Source organism: Pleurodeles waltl, chromosome 9, assembly GCF_031143425.1.
Source record: "Pleurodeles waltl isolate 20211129_DDA chromosome 9, aPleWal1.hap1.20221129, whole genome shotgun sequence".
Taxonomy (NCBI): domain Eukaryota; kingdom Metazoa; phylum Chordata; class Amphibia; order Caudata; family Salamandridae; genus Pleurodeles; species Pleurodeles waltl.
In genome coordinates this window covers 733578636-733596736 of record NC_090448.1, presented here as the reverse complement: position 1 = coordinate 733596736, position 18101 = coordinate 733578636, and the positions used below count along the sequence as shown (strand labels likewise).

Below are 18101 nucleotides of genomic sequence, written 5' to 3'. Positions count from 1 at the left end.
GACGCAGTCTTGCTTGTGAGTGAGAAATCGACGCATCGCTGGCCTTTTCCGGCGCACACTCGCGCGTGCGGTGTAATTTTGATGCAACCCAGGTACTTTTTCACACTAACAGTGTTTTCACTGTTTTCTAAAGGATTTAAGACTCTTATTCTTTAAAAATTCCTAACTTGACTTTTGTATGTTGGATTTTTGTCGTTTTGGTCATGTTTTGTTTAGATAATTATTACCTATTTTTCTAAACCCGTGTTGTGTCATTTTGTAGTGTTTTCACTAAGTTACTGTGTGTGTTGGTACAAATACTTTACACATTGCTTCTGAAGTTAAGCCTGCCTGCCTACCTGCCAAGCTACCAAGGAGGTGAACGGGGGTTAACTGAGGGTGATTCTCCTTTACTCTGACTAGAATGAGACAGAGGGTCACCTGACTGCCAACCAAGGACCCAATTTCTAACATTTATTGCATGGGCAACATTCTCTATGCGTTCCATCTTTACACTCCTTTCTCACCCGCCTGTGGGAAAACAATCCAATAAAGGGGTCGGACCCATGCGCAATACCATCAAGAGGAGGAGTCACTCGATCCCGTGACTTGGAAAACTTCTTCGAAGAAAAACAACTTGCCCCACTCCGGACCCAACACTAGATGACAGGAGTATGCAGAGCATGTGAATCTACAGCACAGCATGCCACAAACAGATGCTTACAAGGTAAGTAACATAATCCTTCCGATTTATTTGAGAAAGAGTTCCCCAAGCATTCCCCTCTAGGCTACAGAACTGACTTCTGAAGTGGCCATGATATCGAATTTTGGTTTCACCTTGCTCAGTAATGAAGTGTACCTCTCAGAGAGATGGTGCAGGTCGCATTATCCACAAATATAATGGCTCTTGGGCCTAACCTGATAGGATCTCTGGTGATACGAGGTGCCTGGCTCCTTGGCTTCCTTTGCCTTTTCCAGGATTTTGGGCAAGCAACCAGCAATGTCCAACAGCATATTCTGGGAGGAACTCCAAGATCTGTCAGTGTTCTTCTTTGTTAAAATGGTAGCCATCCTGCCATCAGTCCCTGAGTTTGTGGCCACCTAGGTCAAGGGCATGTCACCAAGAGGCGTCCTCTAGCTTCCATGTGTAGAGGTTTTCTGTGAGGGGTGGCCACGTATTGTGCCACCTTTTTTGCCTGGGTCCACTTAAACATGATCTAGCATACCAGCAGGTGTATTATCTTGCTGATCTCTGCTTCATCTGCCTTATGTAATTTACCCTTGGCTGGTGGGCAGTCCTTTAGTTTTCTGTTTGTATAGGTCCTTGTCTTTTCTTTCCTTCCCTACTTTTTTGTCTTTGTATTATTTTTTGTGCATGTACTTCAGCTCCCCAGACATGTCTACTGGGCTTACGCTTTCTGCTCATTTCATCTGCAGTGTTCTGCACCCTGTGACACGCAGCAAATGCTTCTAAACGGGGCAGACATCTGAAAATTGTATTGTCCATAGTGTAGGTTGTTTATCAACGTAACATAGGGGGTCATTCTGACCTTGGCGGGCGGAGGAGGCCGCCCGCCAAAGTACCGTCGTCAGAATACCGCTGCGCGGTCAAAAGACCGCTGCGGTAATTCTGAGTTTCCCGCTGGGCTGGCGGGCGACCGCCAGAAGGCCGCCCGCCAGCCCAGCGGGAAACCCCCTTCCACGAGGATGCTGGCTCCGAATGGAGCCGGCGGAGTGGAAAGGGTGCGACGGGTGCAGTTGCACCCGTCGCGATTTTCAGTGTCTGCTATGCAGACACTTAAAATCTTGGTGGGGCCCTGTTAGGGGGCCCCTGCAGTGCCCCACGACACCCGTTACCGCCAACCAGGTTCTGGCGGTCAGAACCGCCAGAACCAGGCTGGCGGTAAGGGGGTCGGAATCCCCATGGCGGTGCTGCCTGCAGCGCCGCCATGGAGGATTCCTCAGGCCAGGGGAAAACCGGCGGGAAACCGCCGGTTTCCCTTTTCTGACCGCGGCTTTACCGCCGCGGTCAGAATAGGCCTGGATGCACCGCCAGCCTGTTGGCGGTGCATCCGCGGTCCCCGACCCTGGTGGTCCATGACCGCCAGGGTCAGAATGACCCCCACAGTGTACTTGTTGCTTCTACCCATGTAGGCCTTGTTTAAACTTTAAAACAACAGACTGTGGCCCTCATTACAATCCTGGCGTTCTGTGTTAAAGCGGCGGTAATACCGCAAAAAGGCCGGCGAAAAAAAAAGATGGGATTACGTCCGTGGCGGAAACCGCCAACATAGACAGCCACTTTAACACTCCGACCGCCATGGCGGTAGAAACAAACACTGTTTGACAAAGTACCGCCCACTGTATTTCAAGACGCCTATCTGCCACCTTTTCTGGGGCGGAACCAACGCTATCAAAAGCACGGTGGAAACAGTACGCAGAAGGGAAACCACTCACCACTTACCTCTCGACACCCAACGAGGAACCAGGACGCCATGGAGCCTGAACTTCAGGTGTTACCTATGTTGGTTTACCTCCTCTTCTACCAGGAGTACGAATGGCAGCGGCCGCAACTACGGTGAGTACTGCACCTACAACACAGGGGAGGGGGGGAAGACAGTGCCACACACACACACACGCAACACCCCCACCCTCACACCCAACAACATACACACAAATACAAGCATCAACATTACATATACACCCCTCCACCCCCTGGAAGAATGCAAGCACAAAAGGAAATGATTGTAACAATTGTAATCATGAAAACTCCGATAGTAAAAATTCAGTATATACAAATATGTACACCAACTACATAAGTCCAGAGAGTGTACCAGTCATTGTCCGTGGACCACTGGGCCCAAAATACATGGGCGAAGCCCACACATGATACCTGAGTGGAAACGGAGAGAACACTGCTGGGGCATCAGATCAAAAATACACAGGCACCTCAGGGGGATGGGGAGCCCCTCAGCCTGATGAACACACAACGCCACTTCTGCACGAGGGGGCTCCATGCCCATTGCTGTATCCTGGGGAGTGCAAAGCCACAGTCTCTCAAGTCTCTCCAGTGGGTGGTTTGCCCACTGCTCTATCCTGGGGAGTGCAAAGCCACAGTCTCTCTCAAGTCTCTCCAGTGGGTGGTTTGCCCACTGCTCTATCCTGAGGAGTGCAAAGCCACAGTCTCTCAAGTCTCTCCAGTGGGTGGTTTGCCCACTGCTCTATCCTGGGGAGTGCAAAGCCACAGTCTCTCAAGTCTCCCCAGTGGATGGTTTGCCCACTGCTCTATCCTCGGGAGTGCAACGCCACAGACTCTCAAGTCTCTCCAGTGGGTGGTTTGCCCACTGCTTTATCCTGTGGAGTGCAAAGCCACAGTCTCTCAAGTGGATAACAGTCTCCACTGGTTCTGGAGGGGGCCTGGTGCCCAGAGTGCTTCATCCTGCTAAGGACTGGGTTAGTGGATGTCATTCTCCACTGGTTCTGGAGGGGGTTTTGTGCCCAGGGTGCTTCATCCTGCTAAGGACTGGGTTAGTGGTTGTCATTCTCCACTGGTTCTGGAGGGGGCATGGTGCACAGAGTGCTTCATCCTGCCAAGGACTGAGGTAGTGGATGTGATACTCCACTGGTTCTGGAGGGGGCCTGACACCCAAAGTGCTTCATCCTGCCAAGGACTGAGGTAGTGGATGTGATACTCCACTGGTTCTGGAGGGGGCTTTGTGCCCAGAGTGCTTCAACCTGCTAAGGACTGGGTTAGTGGATGTCATTCTCCACTGGTTCTGGAGGGGGCTTTGTGCCCAGAAGGCTTCATCCTGCCAAGGACTGAGGTAGTGGATGTGATACTCCACTGGTTCTGAAGGGGGCCTGGTGCCCAGAGTGCTTCATCCTGCCAAGGACTGAGGTAGTGGATGAGATACTCCACTGGTTCTGGAGGGGGCTTTGTGCCCAGAGTGCTTCATCCTGCTAAGGACTGGGTTAGTGGATGTCATTCTCCACTGGTTCTGGAGGGGGCATGGTGCCCAGAGTGCCCAGAGTGCTTCATCCTGCCAAGTTTGGCTGGTACAATTCCCTCACCTGGGTGTGCGTGCCACGAGATTGGCGAGGTTCAGGTAATATGATGCGCCATGGAGGCAGCGACATACCCCACACTGCTGCGGCTTCGCATTCTACCTGCAGGTGCAAACAGTGATGGAAGTCATGCCTCATGGAAGCTGCCCAGGGTCCAGGAACTCTCCTCCAGCCTCAGACGACTGACCACTGGGGATGGTAGCCATGTCAGCGGTGGTGCCAGTGTCCGAGGACGCCGCGGGGCCGGTGGCGGTGCTTGCCGCAGTGTCTGTGGCGGCAGTGCTTCCGGCGGTGTCTGTGGCGGCTGTGCTGGCGGCGGTGCATGGGTCAGCACCTGCTGAGAGACAAAGCAGGACGTCTCCTGCAGCCTCGGATGACTGCCCACTGGGGAAGAGGCTGGGGACTATCGCTGAGGCTGTAGACGTGCCGGGGGTGGTGCAGGTGGCGGTTGTGGTGGCGGGGCAGCTAGCGGTGTTCGCCGCCGTACAGGTTGGCGTGGTCTTGGACAGAAGGTGTGACACTGGTCCCTCAGTCGGTGCCACCATGCCCTCTCCTGACCTGCTCTTCTGCTTTTGGCCCTTCCCCACCTTTGATGGTGCCGCAGTTGTCTTGCCACTATCCCCTTTTGTTTTTGCTGAGCCCTTGCTGGCTGGTAGTTTCGGCTTCTCCCTCCGGAATGTGGGCACCTTTTTCACCTTGGCAGGTGGCAGAATGTCCATGCCCTCACTATGTGGCACACTGGCAGCCCTGATGGGTGGCGCACTCGATGACCCCGCAGTTGCTGGCACCAGTGTGCCTGGGGATGTGGTGGCTGAGGTGCTGGGCTAGGACCTGAAAAGCCTGGCCCTAGGTGAAGGACGGGGGGAGGTGTAGGGAAGAGGTCAATGTTAGCCAGGAAGAGTTTTTTAGACACACTGGGACGGGAAGATGAAGGGTTTGGGAGTGGAGGTAGAGGTAGTGGTTGTAGGAGGTGTACGTCTGCTGAATTTGGGTGAAGGTGCATGGGCCGGAGGCTGTTGTGAGTTGGATAGCTGTTGGATGGGTGTGTGCCTGAGTTTGTGTACTTTGGGAGGAGGGCTCACTGACACACTGGGAGAGGACACTGGGGATGTGTGAATGGTAGTGGGGGTGGTGAGTGCACGTGAGCGGTGTGTGGAGATGGGCGTGCTGGTGATGGAGGTAGTGGCTGAGGATGTAGTGCATGCAGGTGTGAATGAAGACGAGACAGGGAGGGAGGAGGAGGACGTGGAGGAGGGGGACACAGTGGAGGCAGTGGATGTTGCTGTGTCTGCATGGGGATGGTGCTTGTGTGAGTGCCTGTGGGATGTGTGGTGCTTATGTTTGCCATGTCCACTCTTGCGTGTTGATGTGTGTGCATGCTGGTCTGATGGTGTGCTTGGGATAGGCTGAGGTACAGGGGATTGGGTCTGGGTGGAGGAAGTTGGAGGAGGAGGCTGGAGAAAGGGACAATGGCTGCCATCAGTGCTGAGGCCAGAGCCTGAAATGTTCTCTGTTGGGCTGCCTGCCCAGAATGAATGCCCTCCAGGTATGCATTTGTTTGTTGCAAATGCCTCTCTACACCCTGGATGGCATTCACAATGGTAGATTGCCCAACAGTGAGGGATCTCAGGAGGTCAATAGCCTCCTCACTAAGGGCAGTAGGTGCCAATGCTCCTCCACCTGATGATGCTATTGCACACAAGAACAGGGAGACCACAAAAAGGGGGTGCATGCAACACCACTACCGTTGGCGGACACAATACACATGGAGCAGCCCTCTGCACTACGCCATGCACTGACAGTTCCTAGAATTTTCAGCTGACCATGGGGTATGGGGCCTAAGACCAGTTGCTCCACACCTGGAAGTCACAGGAGCCTGACTAGGTGTAGATGGCTCTTACCACTGGTGGGGTTGGGGTGCCACATAGCCTGCCTCACAAGGGACCTTGTCTACCAAGTTCGCCCTGGCCTAGGGGAACCCACTGCCCACCTCCCCCACCCAGACACCTCGTAATGCGCGCAGTCAGCTGAATGAGAGTGTACTCACCCACTTGTGGCTGCTGTGACGCCCTCAAGCGCCCATCCAACTCCGGATAGGCCACCGCCAGGATCCGGAACATCAGGGGGGTCATGGTGCGACGGGCACTCCTCCCACGTTGGGATGCCATCCCCAGCTGAGCCTCCGCCGTCTTCTTCCTCCAGCGGCGCAGTTCTCTCATCTTTTACGGCAGTGGGTGCTCCGTCTGTGGTAGACCCCCAGGGTCTGGATGTCCTTGGCGATGGCACGCCAAATACCCTTCTTCTGGTGGTCGCCGCCCTAGAGGAATAGTACAGGAGGAAAGGAAATTACTTACCCGTCCGGACCGTCATACTCATTGCCCACCAGTTCCCACCCATGCCCTGATGCACATACACTCACCCTACGCACATGCAGGCCTCAGCTCCCCCCCCATGTATCTTCCATCCACATCACTCAAAGTAGGCATTGCCCTTGCAGCATGCTCACACTCTACTCACCTGTTTGTCTGGAGGACCGTACAGTTGCGTGTACTGGGGGAGGACCCCATCCACTAGTTTCTCCAACTCCTCTGAAGTGAAGGCAGGGGCCCTTTCCCCGGACACTGTAACCATTGTCGCTTCCAGACACAGGTCACAGCAGCACTTGCAGTGCAGGTCCTCTCCTGTTGAAGGTCAGGTATCAAGTGAGGGAACAGACAGAAAATGGCGGTCACGTCCGCGGCGGTGCGTACCGTCACCGCCGGCGTACATCGTCATTGGCTCCTGGGACCCATAGGGCCCAATGTTAACCAATGCAGAATTGTGCTGCGGTCTTCGACCGCCCACCTCGACGGTGTACAACGCCAGCGCAGTTACCTCATATCCCCTTTTCCCACCTTACACGTCAGGCAGCCGCCATTTCAGGAGGCTACATGGGATGAATGTTAACTGCGTCACACCTATCTGGGCCGGGAATATAGACAGATACCGGCACATTGCGGATTAAGAACGTTTCTGCAAATAACAAATTGTGATACCTCAGTGTTGGATGACTCTCTGCTCGCTGTTCTCCTCCATAGGGCACGTCTGCTGGGGCAGGTGATGAGATGGCGGCATCCTCCGGTGTACAGACCCTGGTGGACCTGTCGACAATGGAAGAGAGACACATCCTAGTCACATACAGACTTGATCGTGCAACAATCCAGGAACTGTGTGCCCAGTTGGAGCCAGACCTGATTTCATCTATCCGCCATCCCACAGGAATCCCTCCTCTAGTGCAGGTCCTGTCTGTACTCCATTTCCTTGCCAGTGGGTCTTTTCAAACAACAGTGGCCATGGCATCAAGGATGTCCCAGCCAATGTTCTCTAACGTGTTGTCCAGGGTGTTGTCTGCCCTGCTGAACACATGTGCAGCTACATCGTTTTCCCTCAGATGGAGGATTTGCTATGCCCTGGGTCATATCCCCAACATCATTGGTGAAATTGATGGGACACATGTGGCATTTGTACCCCCCGCAGGAATGAACAGGTGTATAGAAACCGGAAGAGCTACTATTCGATGAATGTGCAGATGGTGTGTTTGGCAGACCAGTAAATCTACTATGTCAATGCCAAGTATCCTGGCTGAAGAAGATGTGCCAGATAATCGTGGCCTGCTGTATGCTGCACAACCTGGCTTTGCGACTGCAGGTGCCTTTTCTGCAGGAGGATGGGCCAGATGGTGGTCTTGTGACAGCTGTGGAGCCTGTGAACAGTGAAGAAGAGGAGGCAGAAGAAGAGGATATTGACAACCGAAATAACATCATCATGCAATACTTCCAGTGAGACACAGGTAAGAAGATGTAACTGCTTACCACATCTCACACTGTTGTTTGAGCTTGCATACGTCTGACATTTTCACTCAGTGTATGGACCCTGACTTGTCATTTTGACTTTCCATTTCACAGATCTGGGTCCCACTTTGTGCCCTCTCCTCTGTTTACTCCTGGCCTACAGCTGTGTTACATTGGTATGTGAACAAGTATTGTGCCAAGTGTTGTGCCACTGTGTCCCTCCTTGTGTTTAGAAGGTCTGCCAGCACCCCTGCAGTGGTGACCAGGGTAGTGTTAATGGACTTCAAGTCCTCCCTGATGCCAAGGTAGTGTTCCTCCTGCAGCCGCTGGGTCTCCTGAAACTTGGCCAGTACCGTTGCCATGGTATCCTGGGAATGATGGTAAGCTCCCATGATGTTGGAGAGTGCCTTGTGGAGTGTCGGTTCCTTGGGCCTGCCCCCCCCCATCGAACAGCAGTCCTCCCAGCTTCCCTGTTGTCCTGTGCATCTGTCCCCTGAACCGTGTGCCCACTGCCACTGCCCCCAGGTCCCTGATCGTCCTGTGTTAGTGGGTTTGCCTGGGTTCCCTGTAGTGGTGGACACACTGCTGATTGACGTGTCCTGGGGACAGAGGGATGGGCCCGCTAGGTGGGTGCTGTGCTGGTGTTTCCTGAGGGGGAGGCTCTGTGGTGGCTTGTGACAGTGTCAGGGGAACTGACTGTCCCGAGGTCCCAGATGGGCTGGGCTGGTCATCTTGATCCAGGTGTGCAGAGCTGCTGTCATCACTGTGGGCCTCTTCTGTGGAGGGACTGGATATGTCTGGCACCTCCTGTCTGGTGACGTTGGGTAGGGGACCTGTTGGGTTGTAAATGCATAGTTATAGTATCTGTGTGTGCCATTGTGTGCAATGGGTGAGTGACCCTCTACTCCAGTGCTTGCATTATTGGCTTGGTCCTTGTGTGATTGGTGATTTTGGGGCATGAGTGAGTCTCTTTACTGGACATGCTTGGGTGATTGGTGTCCATGCATTGGTGTTACATGCAGGGCTTGGTTTTTGGATGTGTGGGTTGTGTTGGTGGGGTATCTGTGGGTTCTTGGGGTGATGGGTGTGAGGGTAAGGGTGGGAGTATGTGATGGCATGCAGGTGGGGTGGGGGCATGAGGTAGTAAAGATTTGCCTTACCAGAGTCCAGTCCTCCTGCTACTCCTGCAAGGCCCTCAGGATGCAGTATTGCCAAGACCTGCTCCTCCCATTTTGTTAGTTGTGGAGAGGAGGTGGGGGTCCACCGCCGGTCCTCTGTATAGCAATCTGGTGTCTGGATACCACGGAACGCACCTTCCACCGTAGGTCGTTCCACCTCTTCCTGATGTCATCCTGTGTTCTTGGATGCTGTCCCACTGCGTTTACCCTGTCGACAATTCTTCGCCATAGCTCCATCTTCCTTGCAATGGATGTCTGCTGCACCTGTGATCGGAATAGCTGTGGCTCTACCCGGACAATTTCCTCCACCGTGACCCTGAGCTCCTCCTCAGAGAACCTGGGGTGTCTTTGAGGTGCCATGATGTGGTGTGGGTGATGTGTGAGGTGGTGTCTGTTGTGGTGTGTGAGGGGATGTGTTGGGGTGTGTTGTTTGAGGTGCGTGGATGTTGTGTAAGTGATGGTGTTGTGTGTCTGTGGATGCTGGTGTTGTTTTTGGTAGTGTCTCTCTCTGGCCTGCTTTCAAATTTCTGGTACTAAGGGTTTGTGGGTAATGTGGGTGTGTGTTTTATAGTGGTATGAGTGTGTGGGTGTGGTGTGTGCATGTGTATCAGGTGTGTGTATTTTCAATTGTCCAATGTGGTTGTGTTTTGTAAATGTGTGTGTATTTTGAGCGCAGCGGTGTGTATCGCCAATGGATTACCGCGGTTGAAAGACCACTGCGTTGATACGTGGGTCGTGATAGTGTAGGCGTATTCTTGTTGGCGTGACGGTGTCGGTTTTGTTATCGCCAGTTTATCACTGATCTTTGGTGTGGCGGACTTGTGTGGGTGTCTGTATTGTGGCGGATTCCGAGCTGTGGGTTGTAATACCTGTAGCAGAATTCTGCGGCCGCAGCGGTATGTTGGCGGTCTTCTGCACGGCGGTAAGCGGGATTTACCACCAGGGTTGTAATGAGGGCCTATGTACAGTAACAACAATAGACTATGTGCAGTATCTTTTCAGCTACTATGTTTCGTTTTGTTTTTTACTTAGAGTAGTGTTTAAACAGCACTTTTTCTTTTTCTACTTCTTTTAAAGTAATGTATCTTTCATATTTTAGTTTTTCTTCTTCTTTCATTCTAATTTATTTTTCATTTGGTTTTTAAGCTTTTGTGTGTGCTTTTTGAGGATGGGTTGAGATGTGAATGCAAAAGTGGGTCAGTAAGTGGATTATTGGATGCATTAGTACAGGATGAGAGTCAGAGTGCGTTTATGAAGGTGTATTGAGTGCCTAAACTCAACAGGAACTGAAGAGGCATGTTCAGCTCTAAGCCAGTACTGCTTGCATTTTAAGTGGTTGTTTTTAGCCTTTTTACTCAGTTTGTTCTTTCTCAATATGTTCTGCTTCTGAGCTAGTACATTTACATTTTACAGAACAACTATACCTCGATTATTGCTTATGAATCATAATTGTGCTTATTCAATTCTGCATCTTACATTTGCGCTTCTGATAATGTTCACCTAGTAGGCTTTCAAGCGCTTCTATGGGTGAACCATATGGCACATAAAGGGGAACTCCTGACTGGCCTTTGAATGTAGATGTATAGGTTTGTAGGCATTGGAGTCGTTCCAGAGAAAGTAGCTCAACAATGTGATATTGGTTCCAAATTATACAATGACGGAAAAAACTAAAGTAGCTCTTAAAATCAACTTACTTGAACAACATCATCATAGAATTCTAAAGAAGAATGCATTTAGTTACTACAGTTTTGTAGTGCAAATGGTTGCATATGTTTGTTGGTTTCATATGTTTTTTTGTTTTATAACTATATTTAATATCAGTCACCAGATTTGACTTCTCGTGTCGTTTTGTCAGCGATTATCCTCTTTCACTCCAGAATGCACGGCTTATCAAATGTTTCTTTTCCAGCTTTTGCTATTCCTGTGAGATTCATGTGCCACCGCGCTGCCAGCACTGCTACAACTGCAACGTTTGCATCCTGCGGCGAGACCACCATTGTGTGCTGCTGGGACAGTGCCAGGGGCATGCCAACTACCGTTACCTGATGGGCTTCCTGATCTACTGCTGGGCCGGGCTTCTGTACGCCACTCTGTTCAATGCTGAGAATTTCACGAACATTCTTCATGAGGGCGTCAGTATTCACAGCTTTTTGTTGCTGCTCATGCCCTGGTTGATGCTGGTGACAGGTAGTGCACTTCCCTTTTCAACTGCTTACATTGCAAAAATATCAAAGGCTGACCGTTTGCTTTTTGTACTCGTGTTCTGCAAGCACTAGGGCCGGGGACACAGAAGGGAATGTCTGAGCTTCGGATCACTGTTTAATGTCCAGACAACTTTCTGAAGATTTGGAGGACAGCTGTCTCCATATTTGTAAACGTACCGAAAATAAAAATATGCAGCTTAATGCAGCAATACAGAGCATAGCACCTGCCAACATCCCATTAATTATTGCGCACTCAGCTCAAGAAGTGACAACTATAATGGGAAACGTTGCTCACCCCCCATTTCAAGGAATATTCATCCCCTGGGTACATTCACAACATATGGAGGGAAACCAGTGCTTAATTTGTGCTTGTTGTTTCCGGTGCGGGGCACCAGCACTTACTTTTCGAGGGCCGACACTTATTCTTCTGCCTCAAGCATTTACTGCGAGCAAAAGACACATACGGGAAAGACGGAGGAAGAGAAAAACGAAAAAGCGTCACAACGTGAGAAAGAAGAAAGCTGCACGAGTGAGCTGAAGGGGCAGGGAGTGACTGTAAATGGATTACAGAGGCCCGAGATGGATTCAAGATTATGCTGCTTTAGTATTCAGTGCTAGCACCTTGGAGCAGCCGCGTGTTTAAGAGGAGAGCTTTGGGCACAGGCACGTTTTTTTTTTTTACAAATTAAGCACTGAGGGAAACGTTCTTCTCCCCACTGCACAAAAACGTGCAATTGGTGATCCACAAAAGTGTAAGAAGCAAATATCCTTACTAGATTCCAAGTCGTTAACTGGGCATTTCTAATACAGACTGAAATCCTGCTTAAAGAACCCGTAGGCCCCTGCACAATATCTTCCGGCCTACATAACACACTTCAGATAATTGTCTATAAGTGCACTGAAAGTTTTATGGCTTAGCCTTCACCAGTTATTAGCCACCATTATTGAATTTGAGGGATTACGTGGGCCGATGACGTTGTTGATAGCTTTAAAAACAGATATCTAGTACCAGATTCTCATGGAAGCTGATATGAGACGTTTCGAAAAGTATAGCAGCGTTGCAACACTTTACAATTCTCTTCATACTTTGTGATTGGCCATCAGTCTTCACCTGGAAGAGAGTACTCCCCCATGTATAGGTGATGGGTATGCAAGCTGTTCTCTGTGCAGTCAGGCAGTGCCCGACGGGCTGGAATGACAGGCCAATGTGTGGGCCGGTTCCTTGGGTGTTTATAGTCTTGTTTTATAGTCTACTGGGCCGGCTTTACTGCTGATTTCCTTGATATTGAAACAAATATTGCTTACAGCAAGCTTAAATTCATGCAGTCTTCCATATCTTCCAAAACACGTATACAGCGCGCCTTTTTCAAGTTCAAAACTGCCCAATTGGCAAACATGGGTCACTTTCTTAGCTGTCTAAATAAAAAATGGTGGCCACTTTTATTTAGGAGCCCTGGACTGTTTTCTGTCCCAGTCCGATCCTGTCTCAGACCTAACTCTATCAGGCCGCACTTTGTGAAATACCTACACTTGTGATGTTTTCTCCAAAGTAAACACACGAAACCCCAAAATAACGACATCTGGGAAGCATCCTAGAGAGAAAAAAAAACAAAATAATGTGAAACATCCCAGGAAGGGAATTTCATCTGGAGGACTGGGATGCCAATCATTAAAGAGGCAATAGTGATGTATGCTTAAATACTGTAATTTCCCATATTTTCTTCTATAATCTTAATTTACTGTTAACCTTGGGTTTCGGAGTAGCATGCAACTCGCCATAAAGCGCTTAAGTGTCTCGTCAGGGAAAGTAAGCACTATACAAATGCCTTTAAAGTTACAAGAAGATTGAATTCTGCATATACAGAGGCAAGTAGGATGGGCACTTTTTAACTGGTGTGTGATGAAGGCGGGTTGCACAGCTTCTACAGTGCAGTGGAAGGGTAATTTTTGCCCTCCGTGATGAAAGTGTACAAGACAAGTATCTTGTTTTTAATTAAAGTTTGAGGTATAGCACAAATAATTCCATAGACTATATGGCTTTAACTACTGGTATTTAACTATTAGTTATTTATTCTTTGTAATCAAATATTGGCGAATCATTTTCATCACCCAAACGTGTTTTGATAAGTTTTCCACTGCAAATGTCCCTCCTCACAGTTCTCTTCCCGAGTAGCTGAATTATTTTACAAGTTACCTTGCTTTCTCAAGGCTACAGTGCAATAAAACATATTTCAGATACATACACCGTTCCCTAATATCTCAACACTTTATCGTTGATGCAAAAACATTAATAAAATATATTATATTTACTCAAACAGTGTAGCCCACTTGACTAGAATTGTCTTAAACATTTCCAGCAATACAAATGACCCAGAAAACGGAACAGAGGTAATGAAAACAAAATATCGGCTGATTCACATGACTAAGAAATACATTTTAATACGAACATATTTCTAATGTATCCATTGGAATACAAACTCCAAGATACCTTGACTTAAAGTTGTGTCTGATTTTTCATTGATTTCAATAAGATAATAATAAGAGTCCTTATCAGTCGCGACTCGCACTTAACAGAAGGGGCAGGGCGGCACGCGCGCGTGGGTGGTATAGAGGGGTGATAATTAAATTAAAAATAATCATAATTTAAAAAAAAAACTTACCTCCTCCGCCATGCCCCGCTCCATCCGCTCTGCCTCCTCGTGGCTGTAGGCACAGTCTCCCAGCCTGCCCTGAGGCCAATCCTGACACTACTCAGAGCAGCGTTAGGATTGGCAGGGAGCACCCAGCCAGGGTGCTCCCAGGCAGACTGGGAGCCTGTGCAGGCTTTCTTCAGCCCAGCAACCGTGTTGCTGGGCTGGACAGAGCACTGTGCGCATGTGTGTTTGGCCGGCCCGAGGCGGCCAGCCAAACACACATGTGCTCTGAGAGGGAGTGCACAGTGCACTCCCCTCAGTGCACATCATCCCGGTGGCCCCGCCCCTTTTCCCAAAACACGATCATGAACACAGTTTATGATCGTGTTTTGGGAAAAGGTTTGCAGCTGCCGCTGCTGGCAACACTTCTTCGCCCCTATGGAGGAGCCGCCCCTAAGTGGCAATGTAAGGAACGTTTGCAACATTGTTTGACTATGGCACAAATGATATACTATCTGTGTTGGAATATAACATTCTTTTGCATGGTGAATGCATGTCCCCCTTCCCTGAGTAGCCAACTGTATTTTCATCTGGATCCCTAATGCTGATTTTTTGTCATAGGCGAACACAGATCATGCATGTGCGCCATGACTTAGGCCTGTCTCACAGATTGCTGTCTTATTGGACCGGGAGAGGCACCCAAAACGCTACGCTCACAGTGGTGGAAAGCTATTGCGTTCACCAGGAATTAAATAGCACAAACTCAGTGGTGGTGGCATACTGTGTATCAGTAGGAGTGAACAGTTCCTTTTCACCCTGTGTCACTAGAGTGAGGCCTATAGGCTCACTCACCTTTTAAAAAAGATCAGCTGATGTGTGTTTAACTCACCCTTGGCCTACATCAGGTTGAATTGTAAGCATATGCGTGAGCACGCAAGACAAACACTACACAAGGTGCAGTGTGGAACAGTGTGCATGTGGTAAATGTGCGTGCGCTGACAGTGTGTTTAAAGTGACATAGTCTGCTGTAGTACAGAGAGCCTGTAGTACTCCACAGTGTGTGCAGACTGTGTGTGTGTGCTGCATATGGGAATGCTGGTGGTAGCATGGTACATGGGCACAACAGTCTAGACAGTGGAGTGTGCTGTGCATGTATACTGAGTGCAGAAGCGTCTCACTGGTACATTACATGGAGGACCTTGGGGTCAATTTTGGTGAAGCCCGGGCCGCCTGATAAAAACATGAGGAGTAGAGGAATACCCCCAGACAGACTTGTATATTTCTGCATTCCTGTAAGCTGGGTGGGACAAGAACGGGATCAGATGGAGCAAGACTCTCCCTGTGCATTTCAAAGGGCTGTTTGATTCAGTGACAGATCACAGGGAAAGTGTCAGGACACATCTCAGGAAGAAGGGGATAGGGCTGATAAGAGAATCATAAAGGGTAGGGTTGAGTGCCCAGGATAAGTTTTTGATGCACGCATCATTGTGACTGGCATCCTGGTGTGAAATCTGGTCACTCCTATGAATCTTGTTGTGGTTCAATCAGCTTCGGAGTCCTGCCTGCTGTGTCAGACTTCCATTCAGGAGGCAGATGAAGGGAAGAAATGTCCATTGCAAAGAAGCAGAAGCCCAACATAAAACCTCAAAGGTTCAGACCCTAATTCCCATTTGATGCCTGGAAAAGAACTATAAGTAGCAGAGTTTGAGACCCCCAACTTGCGATCTGCTGAGCAGCCAGCCGTGCTAAATGAGGAGAGGAGGCTCTGCAAGATTTCTGCCTGTGACCAGGACTAGGGGTACAGCCTGCTAGTCTCCCTGCTGGGTGAGGGGACATCATCCAGGAAAACCAAAACCACCTGCCCTGGAGTCTGGAGCACCAGTACCTACCAGTTTACCAAGACCAGTGTGCTCTTGAGGGAGAGGAGCATGCTGGAAGAAGCGAGATCCAGAGAGGGAGACAAAAAATTGGGGTCCCTGAGTGAGTTGTGAGGAGCACTGCTGCACCAATGTGCCGTGTTGTGAGTTTGGCGATCCCATATGCCAGGAGGGGTCACCATGCACCAAGGACAAGTTTCACATTGATCGGGCCGTCGCCTGTGTGCAGCGTTGTGGAAGTTGGCAAGCCCATATGCTATGAGCTGCTGCTGTATGCCAAGGAACTGTGCTGCATCGATTGGGCCGTAGGCCGTGTGTGGGAAAGTATGCAACCTTGTATGTCAAGAGGTTCATAGAAGCGACCCTGTATGCCAGGAGGGGGCACTCTGAGCCCTGATGTCAAAGGTCTGGGTCTTTGCCTGTGACCCCAAAGTACTGCTATGACCAAGATCTGGGGAGTTTTGTGACCGAGGAGGCCCAAGGGCACAGGAGATGCCATCAGAGCCCCGCTGGTGACTGCAGCCATTCACAACTAAAGAGAGAAATGACTTACAGCATGTGGGTGGAGCCAGAGCGACCTCGATCGTCACAAAACTGGTGAGCGCACCTCAGGAGAGAGAGCCGGCGCCTGTCAACAGCTGCATGTGTGACCAGCCCGACTTTCCTGATCCAGGCCAGAATCGCACTGCATCGTTGTCAGGCTTCATACTGCTGGAGCGGGTAAACTGAGAACTGGGCCTACGGGGCCGCAGGGGGTATTACCCTCTCTGACTCAGTCAATAAGGTGTAGTCAAGTAAGGTCTTTGTAACCCTACTTGACTACACCTTATTGACTGAGTCAAAGAGGGTATTACCCCATGACAAGGCCCAGTAGTTTACACTCCTTGGATGTCACCATGTGTGAATGGGAATAACAACACTTATTACATGGGCATCGGGTAGCCTAACAGCTACTGGAGGGCCTACCTCACAGGGGGAGTTTTGTTATTGAATGTTGTTGACCTTTTGCATGTGTAGAATTAGAATTGAACTGCTTCCTATTATATAAAAACAAGTATTTGGCTGGGCATTGACTTCTTGTATGGGCTACGTGCATGCTGATGTAGGAGTCTTGTTCACTAAACTGTATCTACACTGCTCCTCTGAGGGAGCCTTGATTGCTCATGTCTCACTATTAACTGAATGTCAGGTGCAGAAAGGGATGCTTGACCCAGTTGAGTGGGATCCATAGTAGGGTGGGCCCTGGGACATCAGAATTAAAATGCCTCAACCCTCCTTATTTGGGTTCAGTAGCCCATGTGTGCCCCGTACCATCCCAAACGCAGTTTTGACATAGTGTTAACAAAACTGTGTGTCGCGACCCACTGGTAGTTTGCAAGCCAATTTTTGATGGATTGTGAAAGTCCAGGCAATAAATATATATGTCTTTAAATTATGTATTTATCTTGTCAGATTTGCTGTACTTCAAGTGACAGAGGTCAAATGTCAGACTGGGGTGGTCATTATGAACATAGTGGTAACCACCGCCAACAGGCTGGCGGTCCGGACCGCCAAATAATGAAGCACATGAAAAACAAGTAGCGTTCTATCCACACACCGCCATCTTTGTAGTCCTGATGAGGACAGAGGAGGCCACCCACAGGCCGGCGGAAAGGACCTACCCGCCCGCCAGCAGTTCCGGGGCGGGAACCACCGCCAGGCAAAGTGTGACGGAATCAAACAATATAAAAGGAAACACTCACCAGAGGCACACAGAAAACGCCAACGCAGACATGGAGCGAGAGTTGGAAATAATGCCAGTGCTGCTCCTTGCCATATCCCTCCAGGACCGTGACCGACGACGAAGACGACAACGGTAAGTAACACAGCCTAGTGCACATGGGAAGAAAGGGCACAGTTACACACCCACCCCACCCACCCTGCAATGCACTCCCTCCTGCATTCCAAGCCATACATACCAAAACAAGATGTACTTATCAGACACAACGCAACAAAGACCTGCACCAAAGTACACAAATGTGCACCCCCACAGTGAAACGCGGAACAACCTCACTATATTGTACCAACAGCACTACTGGGGACTGAAATTTTATTCTAACAAAAAAACTGTATTGTGCTAATAAGGCCAGTGGCCAGTCCATTTGAAAGTCCCTGAAGGGCCAATATAGGCCAAACTTGACTCCTACATGTGCAAAGGGTACTCCACTCGAAAGGGGCATCAATTGGGCAGCCAGGCACCTCAGGGAACAGGGGCAGGGAGTGGCGGGACTTAGGTCTGGGTGGGGAGGGCTTGGGCTTAGTTTTGGGAGGTGGGGGGGGGTTTGGGCTTTCCCTT

The 18101-nt window shown here is 49.9% G+C and overlaps 1 protein-coding gene across 1 annotated transcript in view; it reads left to right on the top strand.

Annotated features, from left to right (window-relative positions):
- Positions 1 to 18101, top strand: part of LOC138259740 (probable palmitoyltransferase ZDHHC24) — a 229102-nt gene that overhangs the window by 96955 nt on the left and 114046 nt on the right. The window contains exon 2 of the mRNA XM_069207633.1: positions 10962 to 11239. Coding sequence (XP_069063734.1) covers positions 10962 to 11239 — 278 coding nt within the window. The remainder of the gene's footprint in view (positions 1 to 10961; positions 11240 to 18101) is intronic.